The sequence below is a fragment of the Polypterus senegalus genome, chromosome 7 (assembly GCF_016835505.1).
Source record: "Polypterus senegalus isolate Bchr_013 chromosome 7, ASM1683550v1, whole genome shotgun sequence".
Taxonomy (NCBI): domain Eukaryota; kingdom Metazoa; phylum Chordata; class Cladistia; order Polypteriformes; family Polypteridae; genus Polypterus; species Polypterus senegalus.
Window position 1 is genome coordinate 168,677,306 of NC_053160.1, and position 26,438 is coordinate 168,703,743.

The following is a 26,438-nucleotide window of genomic DNA, read 5'->3' on the forward strand; positions in this document are numbered from 1 at the left end:
ATGTAACATGATTGTCAAAGTAATTGTTTTGTGTATTTGGCGCAGCGCCACGAAGTTGTTTTCGTAGCTGCATCAGAAAATGTACCACGACGTCTGACACGCCTCCTTTTTACTGTTTTCTCACAGCTTGGATTGCTGCTGTCATATATATACACACACACACACACACACACACACACACACACATACATATACTTGTGTGTATGTTTGTATGTGTCTATATGTGTGTGTATAGCTTTGGTCACTGAGTGCAAGGGAAAAATAATAAATTATAGTCTATAAGTTATTAAACAGTAAAACATTAACGTTTTAAGAAGTACAGGTACATTGAAATTACATTTTCTATGTGAACGTTCAAATTTGTGCCTCTGGTAATGTGCCTTACCGGCATTTAAAGAAAATTAGTTTTGTGTCCTCTGCAGTGTTAAGAGAGAAAGGCTTTGGTTTGGGATAAAAGGAAAAAGGTGTAAAGAAAGGAAAGTTGCCTTTTCTTTTATATAGTATAGAGAGATGTGTTCGCTGACGCTATGATCGCCTTTTGGGGACAGTCGCGTGGGTCTTGTGTAGACTGGTGAGACCCCCCGCCATTAATCGGCTGTGATGGCACTGTCAGTCCTCTACTCGAGTGCGTGTCTTCATAATCCGAGGTGAGGACCTGATAATCGATACGCAAAAGAAAGTGTGAATCGCCTTAATATTATTTTGCCGTGGTGTAGAAAAGGGGTCCCATGTTTGCACTTGTCTGGGCTATAGCGCAGGGGGAGGATGAAAAAATTAAAAGTGCTCACTTTGACTTAAGGCAGAAGCGCAGTCAGCGCCTCAAAGGCCGGCACAGCTATGCACGCGCTGGCTGCTCGACTTTTGCTGGGCAGGAGACCCCAGTTTTGCAGACACGCTCATGATATCAAAAGTCTCAGCTCTTTGGAGGTCATTATATATATATATATATATATATATATATATATAGCAAAATACCCGCTAGCAGGAGAAGTAGTGTGTTAAAGAAGTAATGAAAAGAAAAGGAAACATTTTAATAATAACGTAACATGATTGACATTGTCATGAGTGTTGCTGTCATATATATGCCTGCCTAAATAAGTCACCCTCGCTTTGCTCTTACTTTTTACCGCTCATTTAATCATGGCTTGTGGCGGAAAAATTATAAAATGGAAGGAGGATGGCTTTACCAAAACAATTATTGATGGCTTAATCGATTATTCATAAAGCTTGAATTGGTGATCTGTTTTTCTGTGTTAACCTCATATTTTTTCATACTTCTCAAACTAAGGTGGTGTGAGGGTAAAATGAATCGGGATGCGCTGATCAGTGTAATCGGTGTACAGTACCAGGAAATCATGTATTGACAAAAGCTCCCCTTTGCTTGTAATGCAAAGTGTGATTAAATGCATTATTTTTCATCGCGTTATGGAGCACATGCATCGAAGCTTCTCATCTGTGCTTGTGCTAAGAAAAGGAAAGATTTTAAAAATAACGTAACACGATTGTCAACGTGACCTTTTGTAAGTAGTGCCTGGAGGATTCAGTGTGTAGAAACTCTAGAGACAGCGTGTGTATTAACTTGTGGATTTTTCTGTGAGTATTTGGTGGCAGTCTGACGGTTGCTTCGAAGACGGCGCTAGCTGGAGCTCAGCTCAGAGCGAAATCAGATGAATGGGAGGGAGATGATGACGACTCCCCACCCGCCTTTAACTGTCAATCCCCTACAAACACAGTCTCTCGGAATTTGCATAAGCACACCCCTTCACCTACAATTTTAACTTAGTTACAAAGTGATCAAAACTCTGCTTATATCCCTCGCCCTCTCATTAAACTTGTATCCCGCATTACCTGTGGGCATGTGAAACGCCAGCGGTAGCCTGTCTATGAACTTAATTTAAAGTTTAGGTTTACACCTTGCTTTCTTTCCGAGGTAGCAGCACTCATGAATATGGTAGTAAATGTCACTCGCTCGCTTCTTATTGTTTCGCTGCCTTCTCAATTATATAATGCATGTTTTCTTAAGCGCTTTTTGGAGGTCTTCCTGGTTTTCTACGCACTGCGTTGATAGTCAGTTCACGTGATTACGTGGGAGGCGTGATGATGTCACACAAACTCCCCACGTCTTTCCAGCTCAACTCTATTACAGTTAATGGAGAAAAATACCTTCCAGTTATAACCATTAGGCGTAGAATTTCGAAATGAAACCTGCCCAACTTTTGTAAGTAAGCTGTAAGGAATGAGCCTGCCAAATTTCAGCCTTCTACCTACACGGGAAGTTGGTGAGTGAGTGAGTGAGTGAGTGAGTGAGTGAGTGAGTGAGTGAGTGAGTGAGTGAGGGCTTTGCCTTTTATTAGTATAGATAGCACTCTTCTCATAAATATTTGGATTGTTTGCTGTTTTTGTAGTAGTAAAGGAATAATGGTATACAAAAATATACTCTTGTTGCTATACAATTGTCTCTATCCATTTCTGGTTATTTGTGGTTTGAGTAGGTGTGTATGTTTAGTAACTTTCAGTAACAATCAAGAACTCTTGGATGCTCTGAAATTTTCCATGTATTAGTTCTTCTCTCTTTTTCTGCTGGACTTTGAGTCTACAGATGCACTACGTAGCTACACACTTAACCACCTGTGCTTTAGGGCTGTGTTTCTGCACTATATCTTAAGTCATTACCAATTTACTTCATTCTTTACATTTTTTTGTACATTTGCCATGTATATGTTGGTAAACTGGTGAACCTGTGAATTTCTGTGACATGCTTTTAGTCCTACCCCCTTTTGTCATTTATATCAAAAGGTGAAAACCGTGTTGTGCATGTTTCAGGCTGCACATCTCTAGACATCTCTGCCCACTAACCCTAATCTGTTATTTCTCTTTCTGTATATTCATCCACACAGTCTGTGTTCACCTTCGGCTTCTTTATCCCTGTTCTATTCCTGTGAGAGATGCTTACTGGCTTTTACCCTGCCCAAACCCTGGACAGCTGGATCACATTTTTGTAGTCCTGCTTTCCACTCCTAAGGTGAGAGTAAAAAGTAAGGATCTGGTTAGGAAAGTGTTTCCAGTGCTGAACTAAAGAGGTAGGGGAAACTGCCAGATTATATTATATCTAGAAAAAAGGGACTTGTTTAGAGATTTCTCGTCAGATGATGTGGATAAGGTATGCAATGGCAGTATTAACCAAAAAAGAGGGGATAATTACAGCTTGTGCTTAAGAGAGCAATTTTGTTTTCTTCTTTTAACAAGCTGTGCTAGTAACATCTGTAATTTAATTTGATATGGAAACATACAAGAAATACAGGAATGATCTGAAGAAAACAATTAAAATTGCTAAAGGTCATTACTGAGAACCTTGAAAAAGTGATTCATTTAAATTATTAGAAGATGCACAGAAGCTTACAGATTGCGAACTAATCACATTCACATTTTCCCTTGAAGACTAAGGTAACACTTTCATGACTGCTTTGATCAAAACAATTGTCTACCAGCACTACATATTTCATCTTTCTCTGTTTGTGTTTCTAATGCCTTAAGGAAGATATTTTTGACCATGCTAATGTTCATGAAGTTTCCAGTCCTGATTGAATTTCAGGGCATGTTGTAAACACCTGTAATGACAAATTGGCCTGCATTTTCATTGACAAACTTTAGTGCCTCACAGTGAGAATGTAAGGATCCCAACTGTTTCAGAAACACAGGAGTTATCCCTGTGCCAAACAAAAAAAGGTGGCCTGTCTCAGTAATGTAAGGGCTACATCAGCATTCGTTTGCAATCGGGTGGACAAAAAAATAGGTAAAGGATTATTTTTGGGCTGAAAAAAAGAATATAAGATACATTGCATGTTTTTGCCATATAGCCTTCATCAGTACTTTATTTAATATTTCAGCTGTATGATCTTAATCATGTGAAAGCTATATACAGTGATGCTGTGTCTTTAATCATGTTCTATTGATTTTTTTTTTCCTTATCTTTTTCTGGGTGGAAGTAACTTTCCTATTTTTATCAGCCTTTAAGAGACTGATACTGAAACAATAAATGCAGTATACAGTACTAGATAGTTTGGAGGGCATTCATTTTGCATATTGTCAACTGATGCACACAGGTGACCATATCCCTTGGATAATCATTTCTGTTATGCCAGAGTACTGATAATAGATGAGAATTGAAGAATCTTTGCCCAGCATACTTAATGTATTTTTGGGAAAGACTGTTTAGAGAAGGGAATCAATTCCTAATTTCAGTATTCTTGGATTTAACAATGTTTTTTATTTTTTTATTTTTTTTGTTTATTTTGGTGTGACCTTAGCCCATTTTCTTCTTCTTTCTCCAACCCCTTCATAGCATCAGACATATGCAAGACTTGGCCTGTTATTCCCTACATCTTTCAAGCTGTCCTCCACCTCACTGCAATACTTTTAGTATCTTTTCTTCACAGATGTGGACTTCTGTCTCTCCTCCCCCTTCAATCTTTCTGCCTTTTCCTCTATCATTTGCTTTTCTGGTCTATTCTCTCATTTTCTTGCATCCTCCTTACATGGCCAATGCATTTCAACTGCAGAACCTCAACAGTCCTTATTAATAAAACTTATTTCACCTCTGTTCTTCACTTTTGTCTTTTTTTTTTTTTAAAAAAATACCTTTCTGAACTTGTCTTCTCAATCACCTTCCCGAGGTACCACATCTCACTGGCCTGTACTTTTACTCTTCATCTTAGATTCTTTTCTAGCCTTTACATATTGGATTTATATGATCCTTTCTTCTGGTCTTTTGACATACTTTTTCTGCATATTTCTTTGTTTTTTTTTGTTCTTAACAGCTTCCTTTAATTTTTCTCATCCACCATTTGGTTTCAGACTTCTTCTTTTCTGCATTGTTAAGAAAGCATTCTTTTATAACTAACCACACCCAATTTACACCATTTATCCCACATCCTCCCTTTTTAGCAGTGCATTTAGATTATCTTCTCACTTCTTTAATTTTTTCTATGTATGTTTGGTCATATTTTTTTTCTTCTTTTTCCTGCGAAAACCCATGCTTCTGTTATCAGCAATTTATGACTGGTTGAGAACTTGGCTTCCGTTAATATTTCACATTATTGACTACATAGAATAGTCACTATCCATTTGCACTTTGGTTCTTGTCTCAATCTTGTTTACCAATTATATCATGGCAACTCTACAATTCATGTTGGTCTCATCCGTTACGGGAGATGGATGTCTGAATTAGCAGCAAAAATAGGTCACTAATTAAGAAAATGGTTAGAATGAAAACCTGCAGCCACTGGGGCCCTCCAGGACTGAAGTTGGGGACCCCTAATGTATCATACTTCAACTCCTGTTTTAGATCTAATCTCAAGATCTGCAAAAAATGTGTTTTTACTGGTGTATTTAAATACTTATTTGGATAATACACCTGCACAGCAGTTAAATATGTTTCTAAATTCAAGTCTACTACTATAATTCTGGGTCTCACTACTTTCTTTTTGTAACAATTTGTAACTTAATGCTTCAGAGTATAAATAACAGTAATGAGCATCAGAAAAAATGATAATCAGATGGTTTCTCATAAATTAAAAAAGGTGTTAGATGTCAACTGTAATAACAGAAAAATAAATATCTTTACATCCCACCTCCTCCAACATTTATATTGTTGAAAAAATAAATGAATGTTGCTTGAGTAAAACCTAGGAGGGAAACGCAGCATGCATGTCAGGCCATGTTGAGATAAATTTTAAGTACAAAAAAAGGACACAGCTACAGCAACAACAGGCCATCCAACACTACAAAAGTTACACTAGAGCCATTCTGTAATATATATTCAAGATGACCCTTTGATTACCATTGTTGAGAGTAAGATTCAGAAATGAAGCTTGACAAGATGTAAATGAACTAGAGATATCTTTGCAGCTGTTATCCCTAGACAAAAGGCTTCTGCTGGATAGAAGAGAAGGACAGAAACAATATGTATAGTTACAAAAAATGATGGAATAAAGGAATTTTAGTGTAAAAGACATCCAGAAAGATGAAACTAGGTAGCAGTCACAAAAAATATGCAACAAAATACCTCAGATGTTCTCCTGGCACAGTGGATAACAGGGCATAAAGGACAGACCCATGGGAAAATATTATAAGCACAGGGAACTGTCTTAAGTTAAATGTTTTGGAAGTTAGATTTCTTAAATAAATATGAAATTTTAAAAATCCATTTCCAAGAAAGGAAGGGGTGTTGAAGGAAATATAACGCTACCAAACAAAGAGAATTGATAAGGTGCTATGAACCCTTACACAGACAAACATTTGAACATACCATTTCATTTGAGGTAGAGGGGATAGATAATTACAAGAAGTGGATGGAAGGGAAGAGTAAGATAGGAAAAATTAAAGTTTTAAAAGTTACAAGTAAAAGGAAAAAAAGAGGGTTGAATTACAAACTCAAGCCTCAGTCTGTAGTGTCCAAAGCCTAGGATGTCCTAAGTGGAATATGAAATAGGATGACCACCTATACATAAAGCATGTTTATTAAAGATGGCAGTGTGCAGGCGCCATTTTGGGTAATTAAAATAGTAGTTTTTCAGCCCTGCACCATAAAGCTAACGTATAGAAGACTAAAGCTCCCAAGTTCGTAACATGAGACTTTAGTTTTAGTGCTGTGGAGGGGAGAAAAGAGAGATCTAGGGCCTGCTATACTGGATTAAGTGGCAAACAAGAAAGATAAATCAACAGGAGAGATCTGTATTCATCCAGGCATAGAACAAAAGCCCTACAGTAATATGCAGCATTAGTTAAGAAGTCTCTTCCCCCCCGATCTGTCATGAATTAGGGTGGAAATCCTGATGGAGGATCTCTTTTGTTCCAAATTAACCTCCAATGAAAATTTATTTGATGTATGAGGCTATGGAAGTACTTTAAGCACTTTTAAAGCAAGATAGTGTTCTCATTTTAACGTAGTCAGCCTGGAATGAAAAGACAGCATACAATATAATAAGTGAATCTTTAACACTACTAAACATCTGATGCTGAATGCAGCTTATAGTATGTTGTAATGCTGAGAAGATTGCAGAAGGTAGCAAGGTATTTTTTCATAAACAAGCAGTTGATTAGTGAATTACTATGGTGCATAAAACAAGACTAGAAACCCTTACATAGGTAGATATTTACACAAGTTAAAATTATCCTTACACATTCTGTGTAATCTTTGTAAACAGCTGAGGCAGTGCACAACTAATGGTTGTGAAGTTAACAGGCCAATGACCCATCTCCATCTCTTTGGCAAAAATTACATAGTAAACCTATCTACCCTACGAAAGTCACAACTGTATACGTAAACTAAAATGTTTTTTTTTTTTACTGGACAGATTACAAAATAAGTTAAATCTGAGGTCTTTGTTTAAAGATTACTGTAGCAGTTTGCTTAGCATAGTGGATAGCTTTCACTGGGTAGCAAATGGTAACTTGTATGGTTTATCTTGACATTGTATTACGTATATGAAATTTGTTAGCTGAATAGGTTGAAAAACGGCTCTATAATAAAGCATGGTTATGGTTTAAACCTGACCCTCTGTGTTTTGTACACAGCTGCTTTAACACCTGTATAAAATTTGTTGTTTTTTTTTTTTTTCTTTTTTTCTTCTTCTTTTTCTGTAAGGTGTGAGATATGCCATAGCTTCCCTTCACTTCTCAGTACTGGTTTGTATTAACTTGCTTTGTCTTGGACACTGATTCAAGCTAATCTTTTGTATACAAATTGGGTTGTGTTTATTCCCTTAATTTAAGGTGTGTTCTGGCAGAGGTTTCAAATTAATATTAGTGCTGCTTAGCACCCATCAAAAGCAGCGCGATAGATTGGTTAACTATTTTTTCCTACATCACAACTAAAGCATGCATACATTTGGCTTGCAGCTACTAGAGGAATTTGAAATCTTCTCTTATTCCTGTAAACCTATTCAAGGAAATGTTGCTATGGTTACCCAGCCCTTCCAAGCGGTTGCACAGTGCCAGATATAAATGGTTGGAAGCATGCAAAAAGTTCAGTTTTTTTAATGGTACTAGTGTTGACTGTCAATAACATTTTTACTCCTCCTGCTCTGAATCTGCAAGCAGAAAATGCAAACTGCCCACACTTTGTTTCTGGTCTGATCAAATCATTGTCATTATTGAATCTTTTGGGTATCTGCCCAGTTATGTGTTTCAGGGAAGTATTTGTTTCAATTTCAAAGCCACTATTGCAATTTCAGCATCTGTGGTGGAAACAAATTAGTAACAAATGAAAAAAATTCTGAATTCACAAAATTTTCAAAACATTATTGCTTGTCATGAAATCCTTTGTTAATTTTCAAAACCCAGCTATTCCAATAAAACTCTAAATTATGCGTTTTGCATAATGTAAATGCAATTCTCAACCAGACTGCAGGGAGCAGAGCCAGCTAACATACAAGCAGTTAATTTCAATAGGCTTTAACATCTCTATTTCTCTGCTTGGATTTCTGAGACACAAGCAGATTATGGTGCCTTTAAAATACATCTATCTATCCATCCGTTTTTTGAGCTGAGTCACAGGAAGCCAGTACCTATCCCAGCAGCACAGTGCATGACAAAAGGCCTCTTATATTCACACACCAATGTGGAGCCAATTTAGACTCACCAATCATGCTGACAAGCACATCTTTAGGGATGTGGGATGTAGGAGGAAAGCTAGAGTACCCAGGGCAAACCACATTTGGACACAGGGACAGCTTGTAGACTCCACACAAACAATAATTGAGTTGGGCATGAGTCAGTTTGTGCTATTTTTGTTGAAATTCTGCATGAATTTGTAGAGACAAAAATGTTTTTACATTTCCATACCCCAGTAGTCTATGAAACTGCAACTTTTGCTTGCCAGTCAATGACCATGAAATGTCAGACAGCCCCCTTCATTTATATTTTAAAATTTAAAAACTGTCAATTTTTTACAGATAGTTACTGTTCATTCAACCAGTGACCTTGCACTTAAGCAATTATTGACACGTAGGTATCAACCAGTTGTGGCTAAAAAAACTTTCTGCGTAGAAAGGAAATGCACAAATGTGTGTTTAAAACAGGAATCCAGAGGTGGGATACTCCAGAAACAGAAACTGTCTCCGTGGTGACTTTGCTTCTGTCAGACCCATATTTTATAAAAATATTACAACAAAGAAATATATTGGAAGGCGTGGGAAGATATTCCAAATATACATTTGATTACTTCTGTTCTTTTAAATGATGTGGAGGTTAAAGGCTGTAAAATAGTTGTTAAGTAATCCCTTTGTATTTAAATGTCACATTGTTAATCAGACATTAAACTATATGGCAGCATATTTTTTTTTTTCCAAAAGGATGGTTTTTGTGCGAACAAAATGTGTTGCATTTCACCATGGCTACATACGCTAAAGAGGAAAAAAGGTAAGAGACAACATCTTTGTGACACACCTGCTAAAGGCTACATAGCTGAAACATGGTGTGCCTTACATTCTTTCCTCTTCAACGCAGAAAAAACCTTGAACCTATTTTTTTTGTAGTTGACACAGCCCTTCACTAACTTTGTTATGTTTCACCTGAAAGAAAAAAAAATGCAAAAGATAAAACACAATGGGATCTTGTCATACTTTTTTGTTACCATTCATTATATTTCTTTAAGGATATCCATTTAAGGGCTTCACAATATAGGTTATACACTCTGGTAAACCTCAGCCATTTGAGAAAATAACTTGAAGCTCGGCCATGATACAAATTAAGTACCAACTCACTAATTAGAAATTTGACATTTATGGATTTTTGCAGTTATGGGGTGGTGGAGGGTATTTGGGTGGCAATTTGCTGACTTGAAATGGTCATACTAGCTCTGGGCTAGATTTTGTAAGAGTGGACAAGATTTTGAATGTGATAGGATTATAAGATGTTTGCTAAATTTGGCAACCCTGGTTTTAAAGTACCTTGTCACACACAGTTGATTCTACATATTTCTGTGTTTTTTTTTTTAGCCATTTCAATTCAACATGTCAAAAGTAATAAAGTAAAGAGTTTGAATGCTGGACAGGGTGAAGTTTATTCAGCTACAGGTGCTGGTCATAAAATTAGAATATCATGACAAAGTTGATTTATTTCAGTAATTCCATTTAAAAAGTGACACTTGTATATTAGATTCATTCATTACACACAGACTGATGTATTTCAAATGTTTATTTCTTTTAATTTTGATGATTATAACTGACAACTAATGAAAGTCCCAAATGCAGTATCTTAGAAAATTAGAATCTCAAGTAAGACCAATGCAAAAAAAAGATTTTTAGAAATATTGGCCAACTGAAAGGTATGAACAAGAAAAGTGTGAGAATGTACAGCACTCAATATTTAGTTGGGGCTCCTTTGGCCTGGATTACTGCAGCAATGCGGCGTGGCATGGAGTCGATCAGTCTGTGGCACTGCTCAGGTGTTATGAGAGCCCATGTTGCTCTGATAGTGGCCTTCAGCTCTTCTGAATTGTTGGGTCTGGTGTATTGCATCTTCCTCTTCACAATACCCCATAGATTTTCTATGGGGTTAAGGTCAGGCGAGTTTGCTGGCCAATCAAGAACAGGGATACCATGGTCCTTAAACCAGGTATTGGTTTACATGTGCCAGGTCCTGTTGGAAAATGAAATCTGCATCTCCATAAAGTTCATCAGCAGCAGGAAGCATGAAGTGCTCTAAAACTTCCTGGTAGACGGCTGCGTTGACCTTGGACCTCAGAAAACACAATGGACCAACACCAGCAGATTACATGGCACCCCAAACCATCACTGACTGTGGAAACTTTACACTGGACCTCAAGCAACGTGGATTCTGTGCCTCTCCTCTCTTCCTCCAGACTCTGGGACCTTGATTTCCAAAGGAAATGCAAAATTTACTTTCATCAGATAACATAACTTTGGACCATTCAGCAGCAGTCCAGTCCTTATTGTCTTTAGCACAGTCGAGACGCTTCTGACGCTGTCTCTTGTTCAAGAGTGGCTTGACACAAGGAATGCGACAGCTGAAACCCATGTCTTGCATACGTCTGTGCGTGGTGGTTCTTGAAGCACTAACTCCAGCTGCAGTCCACTCTTTGTGAATCTCCCCCACAGTTTTGAATGGATTTTTTTTCACAATCCTCTCCAGGGTGCGGTTATCCCTATTGCTTGTACACTTTTTTCTACCACATCTTGTCCTTCCCTTTGCCTCTCTATTAATGTGCTTGGACACTGAACTCTGTGAACAGCCAGCCTCTTTAGCAATGACCTTTTGTGTCTTGCCCTCCTTGTGCAAGGTGTCAATGGTCGTCTTTTGGACAACTGTGAAGTCAGCAGTCTTCCCCATGATTGTGTAGCAGAACTAGACTGAGAGACCATTTAAAGGCTTTTGCAGGTGTTTTGAGTTAATTAGCTGATTAGAGTGTGGCACCAGGTGTCTTCAATATTGAACCTTTTCACAATATTCTAATTTTCCGAGATACTGAATTTGGAACTTTCATTAGTTGTCAGTTATAATCATCAAAATTAAAAGAAATAAACATTTGAAATACATCAGTCTGTGTGTAATGAATGAATCTAATATACAAGTTTCACTTTTTGAATGGAATTACTGAAATAAATCAACTTTGTCATGATTCTAATTTTATGACCAGCACCTGTATATTAGACCTATTTATCCAATGCAGAGAGCGTCAAATTTTTGTTTACACGTATACTGTGTGCACTATCTGTTTATTCAGTCAATGGTGAGAAGGTTTCTACATACTCTGAAATGGAGGTACACTCCTGGGCACCACTACAACTCATTTAACACAGCAGGAACTGTATTTACGTTAAGTCACTAGAATATGAAAGTATTGATTCAAATTACAGTAGTCAATAAAAAACTAGGAAGTAGGAAATCTGTTATAATCTTGTTATTGAACAACATACTGGTCTGTGCACACCCAGCCTATCAACTTGTCTGAAAGCAGGATAAAAGTCCATCAGCAAGTAACCCCATCAGTACTTCTAACAGTTAAAGCAGCAAGGCCTAAATAACATCAATAATTGTTATAAATAATAAGCTTTGCCTATTGTACTTACCATATTGTGTCCTGAACCTGAGAAAGTTTTGACACTTATTTTCTTAGTGTGAACACCCATACTATAACACCAGTATCTCATCTATACTAATAAAAGGCAAAGCCCTCACTGACTGACTGACTCATCACTAATTCTCCAACTTCCCATGTATGTAGAAGGCTGAAATTTTGGCAAGCTCATTCCTTACAGCTTACTTACAAAAGTTAAGCAGGTTTCATTTCGAAATTCTACGCGTAACAGTCATAACTGAATCCTACTTACGTACATATATACGGCCATAGCTTGCAGCTCTGTCGCCGTGTGAGGCAGAGTTGCGTCCCCCATCACCACGCCTCCCACGTAATTGAGTGCTTCCCATATAAGGCCATCCGTCAGCAGCAATCCAATAGACGCGCTGCCGGGAGTTAAAATTGCTGGTGAAGGACTGTGCTTATGCAAACTAAGATCAGATGGTCAGGGATAGAATAGTGTTTGGCACAAACTCAGCAAAAGTGCGAGAGAAACTTTTAAGTGTCGGATCTGAGCTAGCATTAAATAAAGCCGTGGACATCGCAAGATCGCACAAGGTAGCACAAGCACAGCTGAGAACCTTTGATGCATGTACTCCGAGCGGCTCACGTGAACTGACTGTGAACGCAGTACATAGACAACAGCAAAGAGCTCCAAAGAGCGCTGAACAAAAAACGCATTACACAATTGAGACGGCAGCAAAAGAATATGAAGCGAGTGACGCATACACGCATATTAAGTTCAGCTACTGCAGAAACAAAGCACACGGTGGAAAAAGTCAATTTCCAGCTAAAGGAAGACAGTGTAAAAAATGTGGTTAATTGAGCCACTTCACTATAGTTTGCAGGACTGGGAAAGGTAAACCTGTGCATGCAGTGTGTGATGTCTCGGATAAAGAGAAAGACAAGCTGTTTATTGATGCAGTAAGAGAGGAATAAAACTCTGAAGCTGAACAAGCCTTTGAGGACATATCCATAGGAAAGCACAGTGTAAAGCTTAAGTTTAAATTAAGTTCATAGACACGCTGCCGCTGGCGTTTGTCATGCCTAAGACGAATACGATATTCACAAGATACAAGTTTAATGAGAGGACGCAGGGTATAAACAAGACTTTCGATCACTTTGTAACGGAGTTAAAATTGCTGGTGAAGGACTGTGCTTATGCAAACGAGGATGAGATGGTCAGGGATAATATAGTGTTTGGCACAAACTCAGCAAAAGTGCGAGAGAAACTTAAGTGCCGGGTCTTAGCTAACATTAAATAAAGCCATGGACATCGCAAGATCGCACGAGATAGCACAAGCACAGCTGAGAACCTTCGATGCATGTACTCCGAGCGGCTCACGTGAACTGACTGTGAACGCAGTATGCAGACAACAACAAAGAGCTCCAAAAAACGCTATACAAAAAATGCATTACACAATTGAGACGGCAGCAAAAGAATAAGAAGCGAGTGACGCATACACGCATATTCATATGTTCAGCTACTGCGGAAACAAGGCACACGGTGGAAAAAGTCAATGTCCAAGTAAAGAAAGACAGTGTAAAAAATGTGGTAAATTGAACTACTTTGCTAAAGTTTGCAGGACTGGGAAAGGTAAACCCGTGCATGCAGTGTGTGATGTCTCAGATAAAGAGGAAGATGAGCTGTTTATTGATGCAGTAGGAAAGGAACAAACCTCTGACGCTGAACAAGCCTTTGTAGACATATCAATAGGAAAGCAAGGTGTAAAGCTTAAGTTTACATTACGTTCATAGACACACTGCCGCTAAATATTTGCAGGCAAATCCACAACTTAATGCCGGGAATGCCTGCTAAACATCTTAGATTCACGAGTAGCGATTTGGGTAGTGAACACTTCGATGAATGAAACCTGTTATCTTTACAACGGTTGACAAACACGGAATGTAACTTGAACACAACACGTCCTCCAAATACGAACCTGATTGAAGGAAATAATGATAATCAAATCCTTGATGACAGCAACACTCATAACAGTCACAAAACAATTACATTGACAATCATGTTACGTTATTTTTAAAATGTTTCCTTTTCTTTTTCATAACTTCTTTAACACACTACTTCTCTGCTGTGAAGCGCGGGTATTTTGCTAGTCCTCAAAGTACCCTTTCTCTGTACTTTTTTTGTTCCCTGTTTGACAGTTGCAGCTATACCAGTTATATAAAAGGAGTTGCTGCCAGTGCAGAAAGATAATCATCTTGTATAATATGCTACTGTGGCTGTTCGTTTGTCTGTCCAGGATTTTAAATCACCTGTAGCTTGCAAAGCGTTTCACCTATTGACTTGAAATTTAGTACACATATACTACGTGACGTCTACTATCCGCTTTCGGGGTGATGATATTTATTACTCTTTTTATTTTTATTTTTATTTTATTGTAGAATCAACTCTTAGCAGCTCGCAGCAGGCCGGCCATGCAGCGCATGCGTATGGGTGCTGTTCTCATTCCCTACCACCTTCGCGGTCACTTCCCCTACCTCTTCATATCTTTAATCATTGTTGAGGCAAATTGAAGACTTAAGTGAAAAATTAAAGAAAACATACTAAGTAATTGCAAAAAACTAACTTAATTAGTTTTAACGTGAAAAGATGCCTATGAAGGAAGAGAAGCAGCGGGCCGCTAGGGTGGAGAAAAGAAGAGCTGCTCAGGAAGCAGCAAGCGCATCAACCTCTAAGCAAATGAATGCTAAACATACAGTGAAAGAGTATGAATGCTCTAGTCAAGTGTATTCACTGCACGTTATCGTGCAGTACGCAGTTATTGGTGTATGAATATTCATTGTCATGGAGCATGCAAAATGAAGAGGAAGGGTTCCAAAACCTAATTTTCCTGGATTTGTCAGAGGTCATTTTGCTATTAAACTGCAGTAGTGCAAATCTTATTTATACATTCGACTTGCAATATAACAAGGAGTCTTTGTTAAAATTTTATTTTCTTCTTAAAGCATATTTTGATTGGGATTAGAGTATGGGGGGTGGAGCTTTTTTGAAATGGTTTTTCAACCTCAAATTGGATAAATGTTTAAACATTTTTTTATTTACATTACATCCCTATACAGCAATTGGTGGACAAAGCTGGCTTGCTTTTCCACAGTGAAATTATTCCAGAAACGTGTTGTTCTTTCATTTCTATACATAAAAGTAAAGCTGTGTTTAAGTGTATAACAATTACATATACAGTATGTAGTTAAAATGTCATAGTGTACTGGAGGTTTATGTACTATGAAAAATATAAACCACAGATGATATAATAATAAAGCTCTTATGTGAGGAGAGGACCAATCCATTGACTGCTAAGTGATGTCATTGTGTATTGTAGTTTGTGCAGTTTATTTTATGCTAGCATTTGTTCTTGAAGCTTGGATACTGGTTACAACTAAGACACGATACAGCATTTTTAACCAGTCACCCTCCCCACCCATATGAGAGTTTTTGCTTATCTCTTCGTTAGTATAACATATAATACAATTACCAAAAACAAGCCAAAAACGAACTTTTTCAACAAGAAAAAAATGTTGTGTGTAGCAGAAGCATGTGAATACCAAAATGTCAACATATATACAGTAGGAAAGGTATATCTAGTGTCCACTGCTGTACTGATGCAGATTTGGCACTCTGATGGTGCGGACTTCTCCATACTATCAGGTGCCACCGGAAGCTTCTTGAACCCACCACTGTTAATGACGTTTCCGAGGGATGGACATCACATGAAGCAAGGGGAAGGTGCAAATTTCTCAGTGCTTTTTTAAACAAAACAAGTGTCCAAAAAGTGCAGTGCTTCAAGAATCAGTAAATAAATCCAATCCAAATAATCCAATCCAGAAAGATGTAGTGGAGGTTAAAATCAGAATAAATAAATCCATTAAAACAAAGTTGGCACCAACTGGAAGAAAGTTGTCCTTTCTAAAAGCCCACTGCATTGTTACTTTAATTGGCAGCTTCTCTGTTTATCCCATATGAGCCTTGCAGCAGAAGAGTCACCCTAACAGGTATAGCTGTCCTTCCCCCGGTCCGGGTCCCTGCTGTCCCATGGCTATGGTATGGCTCCATCTCCAGCCCTAGGCTTGGGTCCCTAGTGTCCATAGCGCTTACATTCTCTCTTCCCAAGCCTCCTCAACGCCTGCTGCCTTCCCGGTCTTCTGCGGTGAGCTGTTCATGCTCCTGCCCATTCCTGCTTCTCAGACTTGTTTAGCTGGAGTGACCCAATTCACCCCTGTGAGTGTCGGCCACACACTCCTCTCCAGGGGCTGTCTTCTCAGCTGCCTGCCTTCTCTCTCCCAAGCCTACTGTTTTTAGCTCATACCGGCTTCTTCTGCCTCCTGCTTTCTGCTCTCTCTTTCCTTTTAACCTCCATTCTCTTCTCTTTTTCTTTTTCCTTTCTTCCCTCACACACTTGCACTTCCCTATTTATAATGGGGACATGGCACAGCTGTGGCAGTTAGCAGCTCCTGGCATCAACTAGGGTTGCGGGTGATCCTGCACCTGTGCACTAAGTGCAGGGCTGTTTGCTTCTGCTTCTCACACGGAGACCCACCTGCAGACGCAAGTCTGTCGATTATTTAAAAGGCGCCAATCGGCCACGGACCACACTTTACCATGTTCACATGTTCTTTGTGTAATATATTTTGAAACAATCACCAACACATGGCCAAATGTTGCAATCCGGACATTTTATATTACATTTACTTATTTGTCTGACCTCTTTATCCATTACTTTATGATATAATTAGTTACATTTCTTTTTTTGGTTTTCGGGCTGAAGCAGAGGCAGGTCAAGTGACTTGCTCATGGTCACACAGTGTCAGTACTGGGATTTGAACCCACAGCCTCAGAGTTTGAAGTCCAAATTCTTAACCACTACACCACACTGCGTGTGTATTTCTTTGTGCACTTATTTTTTTCTGCTATTTTTGCATGAAAGGGTTGGATGTCAGTGCCTGATTACTGTACATGGTTAATGTGCCGACTGTGTTATTTTAGGCTACTACAGTGCCAGACTTGGTGACTTCCACATTTCCCCTGACATGAACATTAACAATTCCTGCATTATGAACAGTGCTTGAGGGCTGACGTCATTCTTGTTGTTCTACTTGATCACAGTTATTTTGCTTTTTTGTTATAAAGCTACTTGCATCATGGTGACAGGACCAGATTCACCAGATGGTTTGATTGTACAGTGCAGAAATTGTCAGTTTTACTCTTGTGAATATTGATGAGTTACCATAGAGTGTCAGGATGCATAGAAAAATACTGTTTTGTTCTTTTTTTTTTATTTTTTTTTTTTTATTATTTTTTTGGGCAGTATTGTGTTGTTTCATTCAAGATGACAACAGAATACTGTCCTGAGCATTATTCAGGCCTAATGCACTATATCTCAACAAAATCAGTTAACCCAAGTCCTACTTGAAATGAATCCTTTTCACATTGAATTCTGAACATGAGAGATGATTGGGGTTAAAGCCAAGGAGGTTGCAGTCTATTGAATCCAACCAATACTGACGGGAAGTATCTGAATCAACAGATGGTTAAGATTCATCATTTACTGGACCGATTAAATAATAATAATTTAATAAGTGCCTGGAGTGTACTGCATTCTTTTGTTGAAGATTGTGAAGTTTAAATCCAGCACACACATTTTGCTGTCAAATATGCTCCATAAATATATGTTGAAATTTTGGCATTGTGTTTTAAGTTCCTTCCTATGGTAGGACTGCAGAGAAAGATTTTTTTTTTAATCATCACCTGTTTAGTTGCAAACAGCCTAATAAATAAACAGCTGCTTATTATTCTCTGTTCCTTGGGGGTCTTTTCTTAGTTTGACACAAGTTACGTGTTTGTGTGTGAGTGCATGTGCAAGTGTGTGTGTGTGTGTGTGTGTGTGTATAAATCAATTTATTAATGCTTCTAGTTTGTAAAGAACTTGTGATCAAAAGACATTTCAAAGCACTATCAGACTTCCAATACAAATGGAGTGTATTTCAAAACATACTGTATGTAGGTAGTTTCTGCGGTGGGTTGGCACCCTGCCCAGGATTGGTTCCTGCCTTGTGCCCTGTGTTGGCTGGGATTGGCTCCAGCAGACCCCCGTGACCCTGTGTTCGCATTCAGCGGGTTAGAAAATGGATGGATGGATGAAGCTAGTTTTATTATTTTTATATTTAGTATTTGAAATTGACATAATCAATTAATTGGGAGTTTATTGATATTTTATATCTCATTTAAATTGTATTTGCACTTATAGTAAAAAATAATTCGACTTTAACTATGTGGGAAATATTCTTTGGTTTTGCAAAGAACAGTATGTTGAGTACTCTATATGGATCAAGCTTTTCTCCTCATCTTTTATTTTTTTATCTAATTTTAAAAAGTGATGAAAGGTTATCTTTTATTAAACTTTAATTTTCTTTTCTTTTAGCTATCCTGAAAGTGGTATTGTTGAAATGTGTACTGAAGATGTCCGGCCTCGTGCAAGAACCATATTGAAATGGGACCGCTTACGGGTTGGTCTCACTGTTATGGTGAACTACAACATTGAGGTACCAGAAGAGCGAGGCTTTTGGTTTGATGCAGAGATCACTTCTTTGAAGGAAATCTCACGGACAAACAAAGAAGTGAGAGTGAAACTATTTTTAGGGTAAGAATATTTCTTGTTCATTAATAGGTAATAATGTATCTCATTAATGCTAGCCTCTTTTTTTCTGGCCCTAATTAATTTAAATAGTATACAGCATTTACAGTATCTCATTAATACCTGCAACCGATAGAAATTGTTGCCTGCTTTTGGAACACTGTGAAGTCCTGGATACCAAATTGCAAAAACAACCTGTTTAGGGAAGAATAACACCGTGCATCCCAAAGTAACTCTTGGGAGATATTTGTTCTCTTTTATAGAATTTTGTGTTTTTCGCCAGATGGTCCTGCTCAGATTTCAGAATTGTTAAACTCTAAGGATTTTCAATATCAATTTATTTATACTGCCGTGTACTGGCACCCTGCCCAGGGTTTGTTTCCTGCCTTGCACCCTGTGTTGGCTGGGATTGGCTCCAGCAGACCCCCGTGACCCTGTAGTTAGGATATAGCGGGTTGGATAATGGATGGATGGAATTTATTTATAGAGCACATTTAAAACAAAATCAGTAATGCTGTACCCAAAGTGCTTTACATTAAAACATACAATGAACATAAATAAAATGAATAGAAATAAAATACTATAAAATGAAATACAGCCAGCAGTGAAGTTAAAGAAAAGAAAGATCAGTATCAGTGAAGGTCAATGAAAGCTAGATAGTAAAAATGAGTCTTCAGTCTGGTTCAAACAGGTTTTAAACAGTTCATTTGAAAGTGACTCCTTAATATAATGAGAAAAAGAGTTCCACAGACAAGTTGCTGCTTAGTTTGATGGGCCATAAGAGAAAACTGACTGGTAGATCCAACTTCTCTGGATGGCTGGTGTACAACACACAATTCAGATAAATGGGCAGGAGCATACTCGTGTAATGATTTAAATATTAGCAACAAAATTTTAAAGTCAATTCTGAAACTAACTGGCAGCCAGTGTAAAGAAGCTAATATTCAAGAAACACAGAATCAAACCTTCTTGGCCCAACTAAAAAAATGTGCAGCAGTATTCTGATACCAGAATGTAACAAGTTGCAGTATTCAAGCCAAGAAAACATAAAAAAGCACAAGCAGCTTTCTCAAGATCCCTAGGAGATAAAAAAAAAAAAATGTTTGACCTTCGCTAAAAGACAAGCTGGAGAAAGTAACTCTTAACTGCAGAGTTAATCTGTTTCTCAAAAGAGAGGTTACTGTCAAAAATGACACCAAGTTAACGGACTTGAGGTTTGGATAAGTCATTGAAAGAGCCAAAGTTTGAAACCATTTTGAGCTTTGGCTGAAGGACCAGCTATCAGCACTTCCATTTTATTTTGATTGATATCCAGAAAATTGTCGGCCATCCAGGATCTTAGTTCAAAAAGGCAATTGTGCAGGCAATTAATTGTAGAGTTATAAACAGCAATATAAACATGTGTATCATCAACATAACCGTGAAAAGAAATATTAAATTACCTTGTAATTTTTAATCAATTATTTTGCAAGTCCATCTCAAATTATTTTATCTACTGAAGTCAAAATTATATGCACTGTATATGTAGTATTTTTCAAATATTCTAATATTGATACTAGATTTTTTTTTTTTAATACAGTGGCCCAGAAGACGTTATCAATGATTGCAAGATAATCTTTTATGAAGAAATATACAAAGTAGAGAAACCAGGAGCAGCTCCGTTGACTGCTGCAGATGGGCAATTTAAAAGTACTGTATAATTTAAATTTTAAATACAATAAAAGACAATGTTTACAGTAAATAACCATAGTCCTTGATATATTATTTTGTATAAGTTATAAACAGAGAACTCTTTGCAGTGTCTTTAGGCCATGCCTAAAATGTTGGGAAAGTTGTTTGGAAAATGATTTTTGGACTAATTGCATATGCTTAATTAAATTTGTAAATCTGTAAAATGCAAATTCAGAATTGAGAAGTATTTCACTACAATGTTGACAGTAAAAGTAGAGCAATAGGCTGAAGTAATTTCAGAATGTCAATACAATCTCATAGTGGGAATTTTGACTGAAACTAACCTAGAAATCGCCAAAGTTTTTATGTCCTTAATCAAGTTGATAAGTAACACATAGCTAATGATTTTCCAAATCCCCCACCAGTATGTGGAAACTTACAGTGAACAGAGATTTTGACAAGGTATTACTTCTCTTCTCTTACAGCTGCATTAGCTAAACCTGGTTGAATAATTGTTTTTTTTTTAAATATTCACAAACTGTTGGACCCATGGATGGTCCAACCATATTCATAGTGATAGCCTTTTTATTCCTCTCTTCGCTACATCATAGTTTCTCATGAATGGACTACTTCTATTTTAATAATGAATTGTCTTATGTTGCAAATATGGCTCTGTTGTTATTTCTGTCCATACTAATTTGGAACTTGATATCAGGCTTTACCAGTTCAACTCATAATTGTCAACCTAATTCCTTATTGTAAATAAAGGAATATTGTATTTATTTTATCTCTACTTAAATTGAGGTTTCTATGTAAACCACAATATCTTTGAAGAGATCTGCCAAAAAACAAATATCTAACGGGTACAGGTACTTTTTTGTCTCCTAAATTATATTATCTTCCTAGTTTATATTATATCACATTTAGAATTGATGGTTAAGATGGTCTATGTCTAAGCTCTTCAAAACGGTATTTATCGAGTATATATGTTTCACCACAAGACAAATGTAGTAACTGTTACTTAAATTATCCCGTTCTTATATTAAAGTTGAGGAAAGGCTTAACAAAAAAACAAGTTTGGAGCATCATCATAAGAGATCACAATTTCATGAACATAGAGCGATGATTGATACATTTAAGGGTTATTTCTAAACCGTTTGCACATTGAAATATAATTAAAGTGAAAATTAAACATATTTTGAAAAAAATTGACAATCCTTCAACTTTAGACGTCATGTTTAAACTGGATAGACCTTTGAAACTTTCAGAAAAATCTGATGCTTTTAACACCCTTCAGAACAGGAGAGCTTTAGCTCCAGATGGCTATCTAGCCGAATTTTCACCAAAAATATTAATAAAATGTAGTCTTTCAGTCATGTGTATGTTTATTCAAGTCAGTGAGGAAAGGCTGGTACCTAAAACATTCCACCAGGTGTCATATCTGTTTCTTCAGGAAAAATAAATCTATTACCAGGGTTTTCTGAACAGCCAGCTCCTGGTTATATAGCTGACTACTATACTGGTATTGGCCAGCAACTTTTGTGTGGAAAACTTGTTGAAACTAGTAACTGGTTACATTGTGATGAAGATTTATCCCATCCTCCTAGATAACTATGTTTTGACTAGCAGTCTTGGGTAATCAAAATGTAAAATGTGCACCATGTTCTGAGGTATATTTCCACAAAATGGGTATTGTTGGCTACAGTTGACTTTTAGCAAGTGAACCTTCCCTGTACAACCAAAAATCCAAGGGGTGGATTCGGGCATGATTTAACTTTTCCCATGCCTTACTAAACACAGCAGAGTTGAGTCAACTAAAAATCCATGAGGGATCTCTCATATCTCCAGCATGTGCAGTCCATGTTTTTAGACAGCTGAGCTTAGTACCTTTTTCTTTGTCAAATAATTATTATAGGTAACTCACTGTTCTGTAAGCATTTAGTCTAACAGATAGTGTGTAAATAGTCTAATTTTAATTTTGGCAACAGATTGCAGGAATCTTGTCAGCTACTTAAAAAAGTCTGCATGGTTCCATTTAATTAAGCAAGAAAATGTTACTGCTCTTTCAAGGCAAAAAGGTATTTTTATCCCACTAATGAATTAGTTCAGAAATAAAATACTTGTTTGTGCTTTCCTTGAGAGCTGTGACTTACAACTGTTTTTACCATATGAAGTAGTTAGAAATGATCCAGAGATTAAATTTGTGTTCATCCTCAGAATTAAATGGTTAGGAATAGAACTGTTCAATTTTTGGTAGCAGGGAGCAGTTGCCTTTTCTGGGTGCTCTTGCTGCAAGGAGGTAAAAATTTAAACAAGTTTATAAATGAGCGGCTAACTCTGTGTATATGGCTAGTCTTCAGGTTGATCTATAGTATATATTGTAAATTGACACAAAGAATACAGATAGAGTTGGGGTACCACCTTGGTAATCAGGTATAATCTGACAGTTTTGAGTAGATCAAACACACAATTGGTTGTGGTGATGTCTTTACAGGCACAAGTCCAAATAAAACCAAAGTAGATAACTGCATGGTTTTCCAGTTTATGAAGGAATAATGTAGGAAGGGGTGGGTCCAGGTGGATGTAAATCGGAGATGTCATCAATAATGATAGGCGTCGTCGATCACCCGGTATCCAGAGGAAGAAAGATAGAACGAATCAGAGAACAGTGCCAACCCCTGGCTCAGCGGGTAATTTCATTTACTAGAGCACTTAAGCTGTCTTTCTCATTCATATATAATATTGTAAGAACAGAAAGCTTATGAAGGTTTGGGGCACCAAATTGATCCCCATCTAAATGCAAGATGTTACAAAGTACAATGCAAACAGGAAATAAGTGTGAGAAGTATTCATTAGATGCAAGTTAAAAATTGACTGCCTCAAGACGATGGAGAAGTTGGTTTTAAGAGCTGGGAAGTTAAAGAGGCAGCTAGAAACCGGAAGTGACATGACTGGTGATAGGTCTGTCAGTCATTTGTATTGAACTCCTAAAGGTAGTATTGATCCTCAAGTCAAACTTTTAGTACAACACTAAAGTACACTCTAATGTGCACCTTTGCTTAACAAATAATTAATAATAAAAGTAAATTAAACATTCAGGGAGAATTTAACAAAAGTGAAATCTCACATTGTCATTTTGGATAGTTCTAGAAAGTGCTGATTGCCTGAAAATATCCATAGCAGTTCATAGTAAAAGGGATGTTTATTGTCTTCTGAAATGAGTGTACTTATTAACATGCTAGACATTAAGGCTTGTCACATTTTTCTGAAGTAAGATATTAGTCTTGCATTGCCCATTTGTTTGATGATGGTTTTATACCAGTGAAGCTAAAAATCTGAATATAATATTTATTATGTTTAGTGATAAAACCTCTTCATATATATCAGTAGCAACAGTCATCAGCTTTATTTCTACCTTTTAGATGAAGAAAAATATTTTGAATATGATATGGTTGCTTGTTCACTGAATTTTGAATGTTTGGGTTTAGATCCAATATACTCAATTAAAAAATTTCTTTATTAAAAATATATAAAAGATATGATTTCTTCATTTTAGAATGTACAACCGAATGAGCAGTGTGCTTAATCACTGTTTTTTTTTTATTCCATTGTGTTTGAACTGCTTGAATTCTAATTCTACAAACAGACATATTTTAGTTGCCCAACATTGAATAGATCTCTGAGGCACATAAATACTATACTTTTGACAACACAGAGCAATAGTGTACAACAATAACTAATTCTGTATGTGGATTTTTTTAATCTTCCTTTTTATTTGTTTTGAGTAGGTTATTTTTACTTAAACTGCTTTTATACAAAGTAAATATTCCTATTTTTTTTCTTGGCCAGGAAAAAGTGGTCCAGAGTGTAAGCACTGCAAGGCAGATCCTGATGCAGAGTGTCGTTTCTGTTCATGCTGTGTATGTGGGGGAAAGCAGGATGCTCACATGCAGCTCTTGTGTGATGAGTGCAACATGGCTTTTCATATATACTGTCTGAATCCACCGCTTTCTAGGATTCCAGAGGATGAGGATTGGTAAGGATCTCAGATTCAAGCAGGAAAGAATCAGTTTTTAAGTAGAATTATACTTTGCTATACTGAGTCCCAACATAATTTCATGCTTATTTAAAGACATATGTACTGAGTGACTACCACGAAACAAACATTTAAAGGAATTAATAACTGAAGTACTTTTTCTTTTTATGACTAAGAAGATGCTAAAAGGTTAACTAAAGTATTCTAAAATCTGAAGGTATTACAGGGATAGTAATGGTACTAGAGTAAAACAAAATTGACTTGTTAACATTTTGTATTAATAGTCAGTGTTATGATTTTATTTTCATTGTGTAACTTAAATCTGCATGGCCAGGTTATTTTTGATTTTCTAATCTCGGTTTTTAAACCAATTTGTAACATTTTTTTCTATGGTGTCATAATTTGTGCAAAGCTGTGTTCTTCAAACATTCAACAATAGTTGATTGCTTGAGACTCCTTGCCAGTGTGTCAACATTTATGACAGTCATTATTAAATTACTGAGATTTACTTCATTGATAACCTAGATGCTAAATTCAAAAGCCTCTATTAAAGCTAAGGCATTGCTATTGTGTGCATACACTACATACAAAAATAATCAATTGCACATAATTCATATGCTGATGACTGTTATTAAATTTTATTTGTATATGTACATAAATATTTTCTCTTGCAATGATGATACACTTATTGCAAATCATTATGCTTATTAATAGTTGTGGTTATTATTAATATAATAGTATTCATTTTAGCGTCTTGTCAATGACTGGACAGTTTCATGCTTAGAAAATAATACTTGCTTTTTAATTACATTTCTCATGCAATTATTTCCAGGTATTGTCCTACTTGTAAAAATGATACAAATGAGGTTGTAAAAGCTGGAGAAAAGCTAAAACAAAGTAAAAAGAAAGCCAAGATGCCATCTGCACACACTGAAAGCCAGAGGGACTGGGGCAAGGTTAGTATTGGTACAAGCTCATTCAGTTTGTTTATAAAAATGGCTACTCATAACTAGACATTTGAACCTCTCACTGATGACTTAAATCATTGTTTTTTTTAATGTTTGCTTTTCTAATTTAGTCCAACTATTACTTCAGTCTGTTTTAGTTTTTAAAACATGAACAAATCTGGTTGTTAAACAGTTAACAGCCAAAAATGGAATGTATCCAGAAGTTAAAGTCCTTTTAATAATCAGTTTAACTAATGACTTAATTTTGTAGTATTTAATTTGAATACTTTTCCAAATTAATAATAATTGGCATAAAACAAAATGTGAATCTGTGCTATAGTATGCTAATGGAATGAAGGATTTCTCATTCATTTACTGCTTTTGGTCAATAGCAATAAGCAGCTTGAGTAATGAGAAGTAAGTAGTGAGGGCACACCAAAGACCCATTTAATTTTTTTTTTTTTTTTTAAAGCAGAAAATATTTTCTCTAAAAATAGATAAGGTTCTTCATATATTGTATTGGCTGTTTTGTTTATATCTGTATACTTTTTTTGTGTTTTACTAGCTGTCAAATATTTTATATCATACCCTATAGTATGTATTTATTTTACAATTCTGTTTTATATGTTTCTTTTCATTAAGCAATTTTCACAACTCAACTTTAATATATACAGTAGTAGTTTTCATTATTCTTAACGAATAAAAGCAAGTGCGTTTTCTAAGAAAAGGGCTGTGAGCAGGTCCAGTTGACTTGTGTGGTACTACACCTTTAGCAGAAATCCTTTGGCAAAGAACAATAAGAAACATAATATATACAGTATTTAACAAATACAGATTTTCCATCTCTGCATGTAGCAGTTGGTCTGAGTGCATGTGCCGTGAGTGTAAGTGATGATGCGCTGGTCCCCATTTAAGAACTGGTTTCTGTTTTCTTTCACATATTAGAGTAGAGCTTAGCAGATTTCCAAAACTGAGTTCTAGGCTTACTTGGCTAGATGCAGGGCTATCTTAACACATGGGCACCCTGGGCAGTT

General features: G+C 36.7%; 1 protein-coding gene across 1 annotated transcript in view; it reads left to right on the top strand.

The window, feature by feature from the left end:
- The window catches only part of LOC120533005 (E3 ubiquitin-protein ligase UHRF2-like), a 161,910-nt gene that overhangs the window by 55,501 nt on the left and 79,971 nt on the right, over nucleotides 1-26,438 (top strand). The window contains exons 4-7 of the mRNA XM_039759592.1: nucleotides 18,538-18,756; nucleotides 20,330-20,439; nucleotides 24,271-24,457; nucleotides 25,290-25,413. Coding sequence (XP_039615526.1) covers nucleotides 18,538-18,756; nucleotides 20,330-20,439; nucleotides 24,271-24,457; nucleotides 25,290-25,413 — 640 coding nt within the window. The remainder of the gene's footprint in view (nucleotides 1-18,537; nucleotides 18,757-20,329; nucleotides 20,440-24,270; nucleotides 24,458-25,289; nucleotides 25,414-26,438) is intronic.